The following is a 16,661-nucleotide window of genomic DNA, read 5'->3' as shown; positions in this document are numbered from 1 at the left end:
GGGAATTCTTATTTTGTTGTTTTGGTTTGTTTTTTTTTTTTAAGGGGAGAAATTATTAGATTGGTGTCAGATCATACTGAAAGATATTGTTTTAATAGTCTCATCATAATTGGAGAGAAAGGCGACACAAGATTTAAGGACTGGGACTTGAAATCAAAATAATATTGGAATTGGTTATCTGGTTGATAAAAAGGGTAGCAAACTGCTGGAACATTTTTATTTGAATTATAGAATTTCCACATTGGTAACAGCACTACACATAAATACATGCATTAACAGGGAGGGGCATTATCCTAAGGGACTTGAAGGAATTCTGTTCTCATTTTAGACCAAGTGAGAGAAACGTAGTGGTGTCCTAGGAATTTTCAGCTCAATTTCTGCCCTTAACTTAATGAGAAATGCCATAGTTCCTTTGTTACCACTGGTATCAAGAAAAATAAAGAGGTGGGAACAGTCTGTGTCTCCATTGAGAGTTTTTCAGATTAAATTGTGTAAAAACAAAGTGAGGATACATGTTCTTTTGTGGATATCTTAATGCTAAGATACTCTTGCTCGAGCTTGAACTTTTGTATCTGAAACAAATGAAGCTTGCAAAGGGAATATATGTGCAAAGCATAAAATACTTTCTCAAGCATTACTGATGGGGCTGTTATTCTATAGCCAATTACTGAAAGTAGCATGGATTTAGACAGCTTTATTTGCTGCAGAATCTATCTCTGCCTGACTTATATTACAGGTGAGAGATTAAAACCAGTTATATGAAATGATGAGAGGACTTCCCAAGTGCAATAACAATGACATCATGGGAGACCATTAAGCAAAAAAAAAAAATTATATATATATATATATATATATATATATATATATATATATTGTACTTAGCAATTCTCAAAAGTAAAGGGCAAACATTTTGAGTTTGCTGCAGTGTTACAGCACAAAAAATGCTTTAAGCATCAAAGAGGAGTCAGTGTTTTTCTGCAGCCTCAATTCTTCATTTTTAATAGAATTAATCATAAAATCAACCAGGTTGGAAGAGACCTCCAAGGTCATCCAGTCCAAGCTAGCACCCAGCCCTATCCAGTCAACTAGACCATGGCACCAAGTGCCTCATTAAGTTGGAAAAGACCTTTAAGATTGTTGAATCTAGCTGTTAACCCAGCATTACCGAGTCCACCACTAAACTGTGCCACTAAGTCCCAAATCTACAGGGTTTTTCAATAACCTCCAAATAATGGTGATTCTACCACTTTCCCTGGGCAGCCTGTTCCAGTGTCTGACAACCCTTTTGGTGACATTTTTCCTGACATCCAACCTAAACCTCTCCTGGTGTAAGTTTAGGCCATCTCCTTTTGTCCTACCTTATCCTGTTGTACCTAATAATAAACTTTAGAACATTACCTAATAATAAACATTAATGTTAGGACATAGTGTAATTCTAATGTGAACATTAGAATGCATCCACTTCAATTATTTGCTTTACCAGTATATGAATATATATAATAGTAAGGGGAGGTGTGGAAAAGAAGTTGTATCTCAAAGCAAGTGCCTTCTTTCTGTTCTTTCTGCCCTCTCCCAAGAGTTTTATTTAGCACCTTTAAGGGATAAGTTTAGAAAATGTAATTTGTTTGAGATGAAAAATTGTGGTGTTAATGCTGCTAGTTTCATGGCATGTGATTATCTTCTCTTTGCACAGCTGATGGGAAAAAGGGCAGACAGTCTGGCACTGGCAGCCACCCTGTCTCTCCTGATAATGCCTGCCTGATCCCTCTGCTGCTTCAGAGACACAGGCTGAGTGCTTTTTCTGTCAGATATCCTACCTAATCAACATCTAACTAAACTCGGGAGTTTACTTTTTCACTTGTGTTTCGTTCTTAAGTGTGCTCTTTCAGCTTCCTACCAAAAACCTACATAGCCTGACAGGTTTTTCCCCATTTGTGTTGTTTGGTGTAATATTTCTGATGCTGTATTTGGATTTATTTGTATCTCTATGTATGTATACATCTGTATCTATCTATGTTCTTGCATGAGTGTGTGCCTGTCACTATTGAGGAATTGGAGACTTACAATAAGAATGCTTAAAAGACTGATAAATGAGGCCAGCTTTAAAGTTGAAAAACAAAACTACTGATTTAATTTCTTAACAACACACTTCATGCTAATGAAGTCTTTGCATACTATTAACCATTTTTGACTATGTATATAAAACTGTTAGGCTATGGCACTTGTACATTAAATTAATTGTGACTGTGCAGTAGCATGCAGGTGCTGCTGTACAGCTGGCACCGATGGCCAAGGTTCTCATTGTGCTCCAGAATGAAAGTGATCAGGCTGGAGTGCTCTTCCACTATTCTTCTTTTCTCCTATCATTGTTGGTGTTTTATGCCTCTTGCTGCACTCCTATTCCATCCCCTGCCAAGAAGAGATTCAGCAGCTCCTTAGCTTGGTTTTGTCTTGGCCAGTTATGCCCTTGTGCCTTGGGCAGGATGCTCTGCCTGTTCTCCTTCCCCTGTGCTTATTTTGGGTTTTATCTTGTAACTTCTGTGGCTTGGTTGTCTCCAAAGCGGAACTGTGCAAGCTCCTCTTTGCTGCTTCGATGGTTACATTAGTCACTACATGAAATGCTTCTCTGTAGCGTTGTGCTGCACCACTGCAGTATTCCAGAGTACTTCCATGCTGGTCAGTCTGCTATTTGAACTGTGTGTGTACTTGAGCTCCAGGCAAGCTAATGCTAGCTATACTCAAGAGTAATACACTTGGAGCTTTCACAGAACTTTTCTGCTTCCAGTGCATTAGCCACAAACATTGCTCTGTGTTATCATTTGTAATTCGAGTAAAGAAAGAAAAGCATCACAGATGGCTGAAAGTTCAAGACAAATCTAAATACAAGCAGATCTGGTGGACCTGTGTATCACAGGGGCGCTTCAGTCTTTCAGTATATTTATCCCATAGAAAGTCTTTTTATAAAGTCAGACTCAGCTGTCATTCTGGAACTGTGACTATACAGATGCTGGCCCATGGCAAATTTGTTCAGCATGTCCTGTGTTATGCTGCAGAGCTAAGTGAAATGTGAGCTTGTAACTGCATCACCTGTTTGAACTTTGCCCACTGTAGACACTAAATCAAATGCAACCAGAGAACCTGCCTGTGTTTGAGACACCAAGGGAGGAGTTCTTGGTTTTCTTGGTAATATTTAATCATTCTTTTAGTAGACAACCTTCAAGTACCTTTGAGTATGAATCACTATTTTGTTACCAAAAGTATTTTATTAGTTTTATGTTTTCCATGCTATTGGGCAAGGATGCAGAGGGAGGAATCTGTGTTCTAACAAGAACATAAAATTGATTTTCATTCAGTCTCAGGAAACAGGCAAAGTCTGTTTCCAGTTCCAGTCTGAACCTGGAAACATGAAAGGCCAGGGGGAAAAAGAAACAAACTTACATGAGGATGCATTCTCTTACTGCTTCTGAAATGCAGAATGCCTTTTTTTTCCTAAGAAATGCTTAAATACCATTTGTGGTATTGAAGGGAAAATACTCTCCTGGATTCTTTTTTTGCAAGCTGTCCATCTGAATGCCACTGTAGTAGAGAGGTTAGTTGACCAGTTACATCTTCCTGCTTCCTAAGATGTCCAGGCAACAAAGGTGTAAAGTTATTTCTTCACTTGATTATCTTCTTTCTGTACATTTGTGCTTTGTCTGAAGCCTTCTGGACTCCATCCAACATGAACATCCTGTGTGGACACAGCAATCTTCTGTCTTTGTATCTATCATATGTTGTAGAATTAGACTTCTCAAAGTTTAGAGTTTAGAGATTTACTGTTTCTTCAGAGCCCTTCAAATTGTTCCAAGTAACCCAAAACTCATCCTTGCAATACAAGGCTACTATTCTACTGGGAAGAAAAAAAAACCAAACTAAAAACCAACAAGCAATTGGCAGCCTGTAATAGTTTATTAAATAACCACAGTTCTCCTGGGTAGGTATAACTGGAAGTTACAGTCTTACTGCTTATTTTCATTGAGTTCTACATGTACAGAAAATTTAAGTGGTGTAATAAAATCTGTCAGCTAAGGGGACAGATTTTGAGTTCATTTCTTTTGCAGTCTTTGATTTCTTTGTTTCAAAAATCTGACTTGCTATCATGGGCTAGATCTGAATCTGCTGCTGTTATTCAAAACCACTCTGCTTCATGCCAGCTTCAAAATCAAAGTGCTGGCTGGAGTAATGTTATGGGGCTTGAAGTTCAGATTGTAAGACTTCCGGTTCTGGTTGCTGCTTTTGGGTTTGGGGTTGTTTTTTGGCTGTATGAATGGTGGGAAGATGGGTAGAAGTTGGCTAAGTTTGCTCTATGCTTTCTTGCTTTATGCTGTGCTTTTACAGAAAATAGGCTAATTGCACATTATATTAGTGGCTAAGGTAGTTGTACATTGTATTATTGTTATCTCATTTAGTAAACTTTGCGTCTCAACTCTTTTTATCTCAACTCAGTTTTTGTGTTCTACTTTTCCCTCACTTCTGTGTTGTGGGGAAACAGGCAGGTTAACCTGTTGCAGTGCATTAACTTGTTACATTTGGCTGTCTAGTACAAAACAAACAATGCATTGAGATAGAGATAATTTTAATGTACTTCTCTAATTTATATATCTTCTACAAGATAAGACTGAGAATTAATATTTCTTGAGAGTATTTCAAAGTATCCATTTCTTTCTAGCTAGCTAATTATTTCTCCATATCCAAGACTCAGTATCATACTATTTTTTTTCTTTTAAATATCGTGTCTTGAAAAGTGACTGAAAGTGATGTTTTGATCCTGTGTATTTTCTTTGAAAGAGCAGCTGCTCAGTTTAGAAGAAAATTGTTTTGTACAAATGTTTGCCTGAAGGCAGCAGCATACCATAGCCTTGGAATATTAAGTCATGTACATCAAGAGAATCCTCATCCTTTTCACACCCTAAGAGCATTACCTTGATTTTCAGCTATACAGGTCATCTTTCAGTAGAAAATATTTCTTTGCACTGTCATTTGCACGAATTTATGTGGAGATCATAGAAAATAAATACAGATGAATGGGACAATAGGTAAGTTTACTCATCAGATAGGTTTTCTGGAAGTGTCTCTGTTTCTGCTCAATCTTCTATTTTCAATTTAAATTCCACTTTTCCTTCATACGGATCATGAACGTTGTAGGTGATTCCAGCTCCAATGATTTTGCACACTATTTGATGCTCTACATTCCTGGTAATGTTGAGAAATTTCACAGCTACCAAAGGATTGCTGTAGCTGGGCTAGGAGGAGGGAAAAAAGGGCAATTTTATGCTACGAGTTTAAAAATGGAGTCTTGAAACGAGCTCCCTCTCCAGATCCCATAAGATTACAGAGATGCTCCATACATTTAGTCTTGCACAAAGATAAAGAAGAAAAGTGCTGTTGAAATATACGAGCACCCACCTGTGACTTTTTTCCATAGTAGGGGAAGTAGTGCAGGTTGAAAGTGCCATTCAGGGGGTAGTAATCCACCTCCAGTGGGTGAGTCTCCTTATCCTGTTTGTAAAGTAAGAAAGAAACTTTGTTGGCTTGGCAGTCATAAGCCAGCCCTGGACAAATGTTTTACTGCTGTTAAAAGCTGCATAGTCTGTATTAAGACTCAAGTTCACCAGTCTGTTTAGCAGCAGTCTTGTGGAAATCTCCCACTATTGCTACTGCCAAGCGAAACAGACAAGTGTTCTTTCATAGCCATTGTGGATTCAGTGAATGAGGACCTGCTGAAACGTACAGAGAGCCTGAAGGAGATTCTCTGAAGCACAAGCTGGGAGCTAAAAGCAATCAGCACATGTTCATCCACGCAGCAAGGGAAAAAGAAATCTGGTGATTTAAAATAAAGCAATTCCCCCCCACACTCCCCTTTCTTAGGATGTGTGCTGCTACAAGAAGTTGCACAGAACTGAGAATGTTCCCAGTATTTAGCCAAAATTGTTTTATTTCACAATCTGCAGGATAATTCTCCTGGTTGCAGCTGCACTTCACTTGCTATCAGAGCTGCAGTTGCAGCACTTGAAAGTGTTGAGACTCAGACCCCACGTGCTTACCACATATGTGCAATCCACCCTTGGTGCAGTGCCATTGCCAGGGAGAAACTTGATAATCTGAAATAGAACATACACATTGGTCCACCGTGGAAATTGGTTTGAGATAAAAACTGAGCTTCGAAAGATGCTTCGTGTGTAAGGTACAGTCAAATAGATGATCTCACCTGAGGTACCTCGGTGTAAGACCACCTTGAGTTGGCTGTTAAAGAAGCAGGACTCTGCCCTGCTGGAATGGGCATTGCAGGTGGGCTGTGGCTTGACTAGGGCAGGTTGTGCTGCATCTCCAGCTCGTTTACCCACATGCACCACTTGCTCTTTCTAATGCCTAGACAGACAGGGTTCTCTTAAAAGAGCTGATTGTGTGGCAAGAAAAGAAAAGCTGAATCTCTGTGCTTTTCATCTTATGCCTTGTTATAAAACTTTGGCTTTGGCAGAAACTCTTGGGCCTGTTTGATCCCAGAAAAATAGTGGAGTCATACTGTGTAGTACCAAAGGCAAAAGAAGGTGAAGCACCATGGGTGCTACTCCTGTGCTTTTTTGCTGCTGGGACTGGTGTGCAGCCTTGCTGAAGGAGGCAAAGATATTCTGGGGAAAATCCTGCATTTCAGCTGCCAAAATAAGCGGCACAGCTCTCCTCTCACAGTTCAGAATTGCACAGATTCTTGAAAATGTCTAAGGTGCAATCCAAACCAAGAAACAACTGGTTTTATCTATCAGGAATGGGAAATAATTGAGCTCTTTGCTTTCTACCAAAATTGGACTAGAAGATTCAGTATTTTACCTGAAAACGAAACAAAGCAATGCTTATAGCTCTGTCTGTGTCCTTAAAAAAAATAATTAAAGGATGTGTAGAAAATTCCCTTTTTCCTCTTAAAAAACAAACAAACAAAAACTGCTGGTGTTTATCAGTAAAAAAAATCCACCAAGTTTTAGTCCTGTTTTTAAAGACTCTGCTTAGGATTTCCTTTCTGGCCTGGAGAAATAAGGTGTGTGAATATCACCTCTCTGAAATCACTTCAGTTACTGTCATGTCGTGGGACCTCAGCTCAAGGCATGGGATCACAGTACTGCAGAATGAAACTTGATTCCCATACTGGTTCATCAGATGAGGGCACTATGGAGATGGTACCAAAGCTTAAACAAGCCCAAAACCTTCCAAAAGTTGGTTTACAGGTTGCTTTTACCTATGTCACTTTCCTAGAGGTGTGAGCAAGTGTCACTGTTTCTCTGATGACTCTCAGAGGTCTCTCAGGAAAAGCACGCCAGTTCATCTTCCCAGTACAGATCAGTGATTAGATCCCATGGCACTAGATGATACAGCAGCTCCCTGGTGGAGACTCAAGCTGTCAGGTTTCTTGGTAAATTCTTTCTGGTTCATCACCCTGAGCTTTTACTTACCCTGTTCATCTTTATAATAAAACAAGGTTTTCCTTCTGGAAATCCGAAAGTTGGATCTGTGATGCCGGAGCAGTTTTGAAGCATATCAGAGGTAAATTTGCAGGATAGTTTTGTTTTATTTGGGCCATCAAATGTGTCCTGGATGAAGTATGTGTCACTGGTGCAGTTGATGTTCAGATGCTGAGCGGCTGGCGTGTATGCTAGATGTGTGAAGGAAGAAAGAAAAATTCCCCTCTGAAGTTTTTCATATGGAATTTATACATTCCAATATCATGCTGGAGGCTACATCATGTGAGATTGAAGGTGGCATTAGATGAACGCTGGAGCAGGTTGCCCAGGTTAACAGAATTAACAGGAGCTTCGCTGCACAACACTGCATATATATAACTCTGCAATTTAGTTGCTTCTACCTCTCTGCCAGAAAACATGAATATGTATCTGGTGAAAATGTGTTTGGTTCTCAACAACATATTTAGTTCAAGAAGATCCCTCTAATTTCAGCTTAGCCAGAATTTGCACTAGGTATGATGTTATGTATTTAACAAAGGAGAAGAAAGAGCAATGCCACTCTGGGAATCCTACCCACAGCTTTGATCCTTAAAACTACATATTTGTGCCAGGGGAAGTCTAGGCTGGATGTTAGGAGGAAGTTCTTGCCAGAGAGAGTGATTTGCCATTGGAATGGGCTGCCCAGATTTGTGGTGGAGTCACCATCCCTGGAGGTGTTCAAGAAAAGCCTGGATGAGGCACTCACTGCCATGGTCTAGTTGACTGGATAGGGCTGGGTGATAGGTTGGACTGGATGATCTTGGCGGTCTCTTCCAACCTGGTTGATTCTATGATACTATGATATGATTCTATGAATACCCCCTCCTTGAAATGTTCAAACCCAGGCTGGGTGAGGTCCTGAGCAACCTGGTCTAGTGGAAAGACTCCCTGCCTATGTCAGGGGGGTTCAGAACTAGATGATCTTTAATATCCCTTCCAATCCAAATCAATATGTTTACAAAAGAGGAAAGTTTAAATCGGTGGGTTTTTTTGTTTGTTTGTTTTACAGAATACCAAAGCAAGGCAAAAAAGATCAAACTGAGTTAAGAATGGCAGTTTGTCTCAATAGCTTTCTGTAAGTAAATGTTACAAGATTTTTTCTCAAAAGGTGCTATGAAGAAAACAGTTATATGATATTAAGGTTACAGAGGAGTTTAGATGTTAAGATATGAACAGGCAAATGGAGTCCCTGAACTACTTTGACTGTACCTCCTCCTTGTGCCAGGAGAGATTCAAGTAGGATATTAGGGAAAATTTCCTCATAGAAAGGGTTATCAGTCATTTCAACAGGCTGCAGAGGGAGGTGGTGGAGTTGCCACCGCTGGAGGTAATTAAAAGGTACATGGATGAGGTGCTTAGGGACATAGTGGAAGTGGTTTAGCAGTAGTCATGGGATTGCATACTCCAGACAAGCGGTTTGACATGATGGTCTCAAAGATCTCTTCCAACCTTGACTGTTCTATGATTCTATGACACTATGCAACAACTTGACAGATACTATTATGGCACTTTGACATTTGTAGTTATGGACAGTATTAGATTGATTTAAACAAGACTAGTTTTTTTCTCCCTCTTTCTTCCAACCTTCTGTTGGCCTATTTTATTAAGGCTATTTAGGATTAGGCAAAATGAAAACTCTGAAACAGGGTCCTGCTTTTAACGGACATGTCTCTTCCAACCTGGTTGATTCTATGATTCTATGATTCTATGATTTGCTTGTCTCTTTCAGAAGGTGCATTTTTCACTCTAAATCTGTCATTTCAGGAGAGCAGGTAGAAAAAGGAAACCCTGACATCAGGCACACAGACCTAGGATGTAAGATATGACAGCACAGATCTTCAAAATAATGTAGGAAGCCTCATTTTTACCTGTCAGAAAAGCTTGAAGAGTTGTCACTAAACCTTCCCAGGTTTTGTTGTCGGATATGTTGTAATAGATTTGTAGTCCTCTATCCCCATAAACATCGGGTCGTAAGGTTACACCTTTGGGGGGAGTCAGGGAGAAGAAAAGGGTGAGTGATACAGAGGAGAGATGCCAGGCACAAGTCAGTTCAAATCTATAACAGCAATTGCACTGCATCAAGACTGCATTATGGTGAGGGCAGAAGATCTCCAGGCTTTGCTGGGGAAGATTCATCTATGTGCAGAAACCATCTCAGCTGTTTTTCAAGCAAAACCCTAAAGCCTCTTCTGCTACTAAACTCTTTTCCTTTCATGTATGCCCATGCTGTTATTAGAACAGTTTGCAAAATCATTCCAGCAATTGCCCTGGATTTCCTCAGGACTTGTTAATAATAACAGTTACAATAATTGTCACATCAGATTGAAGAGAAAGTTCACACTGCAGTGTGAAAAACAGCTTTTGAGAAAGCCATACTTGATATTTTACAGGAATTATTTACCCAGCAAACACTAAGCTTAGTGAATATTGGGAGAGGAAAGATGAAAATACAACAGCAGACAGACAAATTGTTAGGGCTACAGCTTCAAAAAAGTCACTTTTTCCTCTTCCACTTCAAAACCAAGCCATTGTAGGAATAAGTTTTAGTGGTGTGCTGTAATTTCCTCTCACTGGTGATCTCTCTGCTCTCACTTCATATCCCACAAATCTTTATTCCTAATCCCATGTGACTTTGTCTTATTTTCACTTGCTTGTCTGCTGGCACAGCACATCCCAACAAGGAGGCATCCCTGCTCCCCTAGGGACTTCTCATGTTGCTGGCAAGTGTGGAAATACCAACCCCAGGCTGCTTATTCAAGTGCCTCTCCATCTTGCTGGGCACCCTAAAACTCTCTGGAATGTTAGGGGGGGACTGAATAAGAAATCAGGATTTCTCCAGGGGCTGATTCCTGTATGTGGGTACTGGACATGCCCCACAGCCTGAGAAGAGCTTCTCCACTTGCAAGTGTCTGCTACGGACAGGCAATGATCAACTCAATGGCTTGATGAAATGAAATAACACCTGTTCTATCCTACCCTATTCATTGTGTATCTTCATTAATATAGTCACATTTAGTGTATATAAATACAAAAATATATGCATGCATGAATGAAATAAACATGTCCTTTTTAAAACAAACAAGCAAACAAACAAAAAACCCTTAAACTGTGTTCAAGTGGAGGTTAAACTTTGCAGGGATCCTTTGGGCAGAATCAGTCTAATTTATTCCATGTTTGTCTCCCCCTCCACACTCAGGATCCATCATTGCCACTCAGCCCAGCCCCAGGCATCTGTCTGTGGGAGGCTGGTGTGGGGTTTTCACTCTTCTCCCTGGGCAGCAGCAGCCTGGACTGCGACAGTACCTGGGGATTTCAGCTGGTCTTGGTAATCCGGTTCGTATGGATTAATTGTCCTCATTAAACAATAAATGGAGAGTGCAAACAGGCCTGACATCACCACATAGAAAGCCAGGTAGTACAAACTGATCCACACTGTGGAAAAAAAAAGGAGGGCAAAGTCTCACTTTTTGAGCAAGGTGACACAGTGATATTTCCATGGCCAGGGCTATCCTGGCAGTGGTAACCATCTCCTTTCTGCCCCTGACCCCAGAAACATTTTCCCTGTGAAGGGACAGGAGTTTTAGATCTACACTCAAAAGAATATCCTTCTACAAAAATTTTGCTTATATTTATTCAGTTTTACAAGGATTTTTGAAGTCATTGGTGCTTACTTCAGATGATGTAAAGCTTGAAAGATTTTGTGGCTCCTTGAAGTAACTCGAGGTGTTAAGGTTGCAGAATCACAGAAACATTGTTGGAAACATAAGGTTGGAAAAGCCCTTCAGGATCACCAAGTCTAACCAATATCCCTACTCTACAAGGGGCACCCTAAACCATATTCCCAAGCACCACATCCAAACAACTGTTAAACAGATTGAGGGTTGATGTCTCAACCACCTCCCTGGGCAGGTTCATTCCAATGCCTGATCACTCTTTCTGTGAGTTTTTTTTTCCCAATGTCCGGTCTAAACCTACCCAGTTGCAGCTTGAGGCTATTCCCTCCTGTTCTATCACCTCTTGTTCTATTCACCTGTGAGAAAAGACCAGCACCAACCTCTCCACAATGTCCTTTCAGGTAGCTGTAGACAGCTATGAGGTCTCCCCTCAGCCTCCTCTTTTCAAACAAAACAGCCCCAGATCCTTCAGTTGCTAAGTAGATCATTTATCTACTTATTACACATGGACTAAGCAATTTGGCCAAGGTATTTGGTTTTTTTGACAGGAAAAAAAAAAGGCTTGCTCCTTCTGTTATTCTAATGACAGATGCCAGTATTTCAGGTGTGTTGATTTCAGACCCATATTGCCTCACTGGCTTGTTACAGCTAAAATCATGTTCAGCAGTATGTGTCGTCTTGCTATTTTATTCTGATGTGAGGTGGAGAATAATGTTGTGTTTCTGTCTATATGTGCCACAGCTGGTGAAAGGCCTGGAGCACAAACCCTATGAGGAGAGGCTGAGGGAGCTGGGGTTGTTTAGGCTGGAGAAGAGGAGGCTCAGGGGTGACCTCATTGCTGTGTACAACTACCTGAAGGGACATTGTAGCCAGGTGGAGGTTGGTCTCTTCTCCCAGGCAACCAGCAACAGAACAAGGGGACACAGTCTCAAGTTGTGCCGGGGAAAGTATAGGCTGGATGTTAGGAGGAAGTTCTTGCCAGAGAGAGTGATTGGCATTGGAATGGGCTGCCCAGGGAGGTGGTGGAGGCACCATCCCTGGAGGTGTTCAAGAAAAGCCTGGATGAGGCACTTAGTGCCATGGTCTAGTTGACTGGCTAGGGCTGGGTGCTAGGTTGGACTGGATGGTCTTGGAGGTCTCTTCCAACCTGGTTGATTCTATGATAATGTGCATTGTATCTATCTGCTGCTCTACAGGCAGCCAGTGGGTATTTGATGGAGGGCAACTAGAAACTGTTCCTTGCACCTTGTAGTGCTGCCTTCTGTCTGAACTGGAAAGGCTCACATTTCAGCTCGATTTTCTGTAAAATTCTGGGTTTCAAAGTGGCAATAATCTACACTCACAGGGTTCACAGCAGACAAACTGGAAACTTGGGAGCTGCTCTTCTGGTATTAGGAAGAGATGGAATCTTCCTTACAGTTAGCAGGGTTGCCTTTCCTGGAACGTAGGCCAGGAAACACATTGTCACTGTAGGCACAAGTTTGGCTATGGCCAGAGAACTCAGCTGAAATACGAACTAGCACATGGTGGTAAGAGAGAAAATCTATTGAGCAGACAATAATTTAGAAAGGAATTTCAGAAAAGTGAAATGTGTTTCCAGAGATTTGAACAAACCCCAGCAATTAAGCACAGGTTTCCATATACCAAAACTCCCTTTTAGTCAGCAGTGTTTGAACCACACTGGTTTCATTGCCTTTGGCTGTTAAGAAGTTAACTGTTAATGTGTTTATTTTTATCCCTTTGAAGAATTTGGTCTCAAAACAGTTTAAAGTTGTGCTAGTTTGAAGCTAGATAGAATGCTTTGGTGAGAACTAGATTACAGGCTGTGGAAAGAAAACAATGGTGATGTCTACTTCACTCACAGGTTTGCTGAGATGTATAGGAACAGAAATAAAAACATAAGCCAAAACACAGATAAGACACTCAGCATCACTCTCACTGGGACTGCTGGCTGAGCTGCATCTCTCTAACCTCACCCTCCATTTTGGGCTAACCCACTTTGCTTCCTAACCCCCTGGCCGAACCTCCATTCTTCCTTGGGACTGGGGTAAGGTAGAGAGGGGTAGGGGGAAGGTGAAGGGGCTGTTGAGAGCCCCTCCTGGGGACTCAGGTTTCTGGGAGGGGAGTTGTGTTTCTGTATTACCTTTTACCTTGTCTATTTCTGTCTATAACTGTATATACTGTAAATATCTGCTTGTATATTGTGCTAGCTGTAAATATAAGCTTCATTCATATTTCCAGAGCTGGCTGAATCTAGTCTGGGTGATTTCTAAAGTGGGAGGGGAGCAGGGAACACCCAAACCATCACAAAGGTCTTCTTACATTTGTAGGAACTACTTGGATCACTGCTCATAGGACCACCCTAAAAGTGGCTCAGAAGCATAAATGAGAACAGAAGTTTTCAACAAGTACAAAACACCTCCCACCATTTTATGTCCCGTTCATTAGGGTGACTCTGCACCCAAGTTTTTAAGCATGCCAGAAGGAAGAAAAGACTCTCGTGTGTGAAAACCTACCCCAGTTAATTAAGCTCCTTCCCATGAAGAGTTTTGTTTCTGGATTCCAGACAAAACGACGGAAATCTTCCATCCGCTGGCTGCAGGTCTTTTTTTCATTTAAAGTTGCCATTTCCTCTCAAAACTTCCCCAACACACGTCCTCTTCAGCAGCTAGGGAGATTCAACTGGTGCCCCAACAGTCATCAAAGAAAAAATACTTTGGTTTTTATACCTTCTTCTCTGCTGAAGGTCACTGAGATTATTTCCTATACCAATGAGAGCCCCTGCTCACCATTATCAACCTGCAGCAGATAGAGTTCTTTATAAAAGGTGTTGATAACGCTGGTGCTGCGGCTGGCAAGGAGAAGTTAGCTCCTATCAAATGCCCTTCTCCTTTCTCTTGACTGCCTTAGCAGGTCGGCAGAGTTACGCATTTTGCTGAGTGCCCCTGGGGCTTGCGATTGACTCAGTGTGATAACTGTTATCGGAGCAGATAAAGCGAAGGGGAACTTGTTTCTTTCTGGATTTTCTTTTCTTTTCCCAATTAACTTGCAAATAGTGGATATAATTCTCTCACTACAACCTGTAGGCACCTGTTGGGATACAGGGGGTGGCAGCAGGAGCTAGTCAGGGAAAAGCACCACTTCCCGGAGCCTTCGCCATGTTGTGCAGATGGGAAAAATAAGACCAGTGTTTCTCTGGCTTCTGTGGGGAATATTTTCAGGTGATCTCTGATGCTGCCAACTCAGCTTCAGAGTATGTATAATGCAAGTTTTGCCATGCAGGTATATGATGAGGCAGAACAGAAGACATATGAGTGTCATTTAATGACCTATCTTTAAACCAAAGACTCTAGTCTCTTTCAGAGGCAGGTGCACAACACTGAGCTTGCTCTGTGCTCAGAGGATAAAGGATGAAAAGTGTCCCCAGCAGCCCTCTGTGGACAGAGAAGCAAAGGTCACACAGAGCTGACAGGCTCTTTAAATGCCCCTGCTGCAAGAGAAGCTTGGATTTTAGAAAGCCCTTCCAGGCTTGAGGATGTCTTTGCATCTTGTCAAAGCTGTTCATTAATGCTCTTACTCTGTTATTGAACCTCAGGAGTGTCAAATCCCAGAACTGCCTGGTGAATTCAGCAGGGCCAGGAATTCATCCCTTTTAAGTAGGTATATTGGTATGCTCTGCCATTCCTTCACTTCACAGGACACATGAGGACATACATATATTAACTAAGAGACTTTGGATTATTTGCACACTGAGACAGCTCTAACTGAGCTGGTCAAGAGGAGTAATGTGGTAGGGTTATTCTGTCAGCTCAATATTACTGAGTTTCATCGAATCATAGAAGTTTTTGGTTGGAAGAGATCCTTAAGATCATAAAATCCAACCCTTAAAACAGCACTGCCAGTTCACTACTAAACCATGTTCCTAAGCAGCACAGCACTTTCAGGGATGGTGACTCAACCACTACCCTGGGAAGGCTGTTGCTGTGCCTGGTATCAATGAAGTTCTTCCTAATATCTAACCTAAACCTCCCTTGCCACAACTTCAGGCTGTTTCCTATTGTTTCTCTTGTTACTTGGGAGAAGAGACTGACACCAACCTTGCTACAACTTCCTTGTGGGCAGCTGTAGAGAGTGATGAGGTCTCCCCTGAGCCTCCTCTTCTGTAGACTAAACAACCTCAGTTCTCTCAGCAACACTTCATAAGATTTGTGTTTTAGACCCTTTAGCCAGCTTTGTTGCCTTACCCTGGACATGTTCCAGCACCTCAATGTATTTCTTGTAGTGAGGTTTCTGAATATAGGAAGAGATTTGTTGTGCTTGTCTGCCTCAGATCAGGTAGTGTGATAGTTCAGTGCAATGGCCACCAAATTCAGGTGATTTAACTTGTTTTCAGATGATGAAATAGGAGAAGTCAAAGAAAAAAAGAATATTTACAGACACAAAGGAGAGGAAAGTGAGCAAAGAAGTATTTTATTTCATTACAACACGAGCTGACTGATATTCAGGACAGAAATGATCTTTTTTTTAAAGCTAAAGTAAGAGAAGATGATTGTGCAGTGTTCTGAAAATTAAACAGCTGTGCAGAAATTAAAAGGCCCGTGGATGTTCCCATGCAGCAGTTTCAGAAATGAAGGCAGAGGCATGAAGAGGTTAGGAGGGGAAACAAGGAGAGAAGTAGCAGGTCTTCAGCAGAATTTAACCTTTTCTGTATTGAGTAGGAGCCCTTGAGGTGAATCTGATGGAGGGGAGCAACTGGATGTGGTGAGGTGTGCAGTTAGAAGCTTTCCAAAGAAAGAACACTTTCTGCACTGCTTGCAAGGTGATAGTCTAACAGTACAAGGACTTCAGTGGGTACCTACATCTAAGATACAAATGAATTATTAATAATTAAATTAAATCCCAAATTATGTTCAGAAAGAAAATGTCTGTTTTCACATGGTGAAATGATGTAAAAATCAGGAGGGTGCAAGTGTCTGTAATGGAGGTGAAGTGGAGCCTCTCAAAGCCTAGGAGCTTGTACTCTAATGAAACCAAGGTCAAGGACTTCATGGGCTTGTCTCTCTTAAATTATGTCTTGTCTGTTCCCATCTATAGCTGGCTGAGGAACCTAAAACTCTGCTGAGTTCAGCACTGCTCACTCAGGTGTAGCCATGCACCATGAAGGAGACTGTAGAACCAAGAGGGCAGAGCCATGTGCAGGAGGGCAAGAAAGGCACAGGGCAGCTCCATGGGCTGCGTGGGCAACGGCAGAGAAGCACCCTCAGCTTGCTTCTGTCCTGGTGGAGTTAAAGACATTTGTCAGGCTTCACATATTATAAACCAGGTAGGAAAACAGTGGTTGAAGGAAAGGATAGCCAGGTTTCAAACAGAGCGGGGGAGCCTGGCTGCTTTTCATGCTGCCTGTAGCCTATCCCTAATCTACTAATCTAGATTCAACAGTGACAGCTCTATCAGGCAA

General features: G+C 41.4%; 1 protein-coding gene across 1 annotated transcript; it reads right to left on the bottom strand.

The window, feature by feature from the left end:
* Positions 1 to 3,273: 3,273 nt before the first annotated feature.
* Positions 3,274 to 13,831, bottom strand: ATP4B (ATPase H+/K+ transporting subunit beta). Its single transcript, XM_064144030.1, has 7 exons — positions 13,720 to 13,831; positions 10,833 to 10,961; positions 9,398 to 9,511; positions 7,482 to 7,681; positions 6,084 to 6,140; positions 5,446 to 5,538; positions 3,274 to 5,282 (listed from the first exon to the last, which is right to left on the bottom strand). The coding sequence occupies exons 1-7, from the start codon at positions 13,829 to 13,831 to the stop codon at positions 5,124 to 5,126; spliced, it is 864 nt and encodes a 287-aa protein (XP_064000100.1). The 3' UTR covers positions 3,274 to 5,123.
* Positions 13,832 to 16,661: the final 2,830 nt, after the last annotated feature.

This window comes from Pogoniulus pusillus, chromosome 5 (genome assembly GCF_015220805.1).
Source record: "Pogoniulus pusillus isolate bPogPus1 chromosome 5, bPogPus1.pri, whole genome shotgun sequence".
Classification (NCBI taxonomy): Eukaryota; Metazoa; Chordata; class Aves; order Piciformes; family Lybiidae; genus Pogoniulus; species Pogoniulus pusillus.
Note: the sequence above shows the minus strand (reverse complement) of the source record. Positions and strands in the feature narration are given on the sequence as shown.

Bases quoted from the DNA above. Each gene is read 5' to 3' on its own strand.
- ATP4B (XM_064144030.1), bottom strand. From the start codon at position 13,831: ATGGCAACTTTAAATGAAAAAAAGACCTGCAGCCAGCGGATGGAAGAT. The intron at 10,962-13,719 runs GTAGGTTTTCAC...TTTTTTCCACAG, and splicing joins AAGGAGCTTAATTAACTGGG to TGTGGATCAGTTTGTACTAC. The intron at 6,141-7,481 runs GTAAGTAAAAGC...GTTCTATTTCAG, and splicing joins TTATTATAAAGATGAACAGG to ATTATCAAGTTTCTCCCTGG.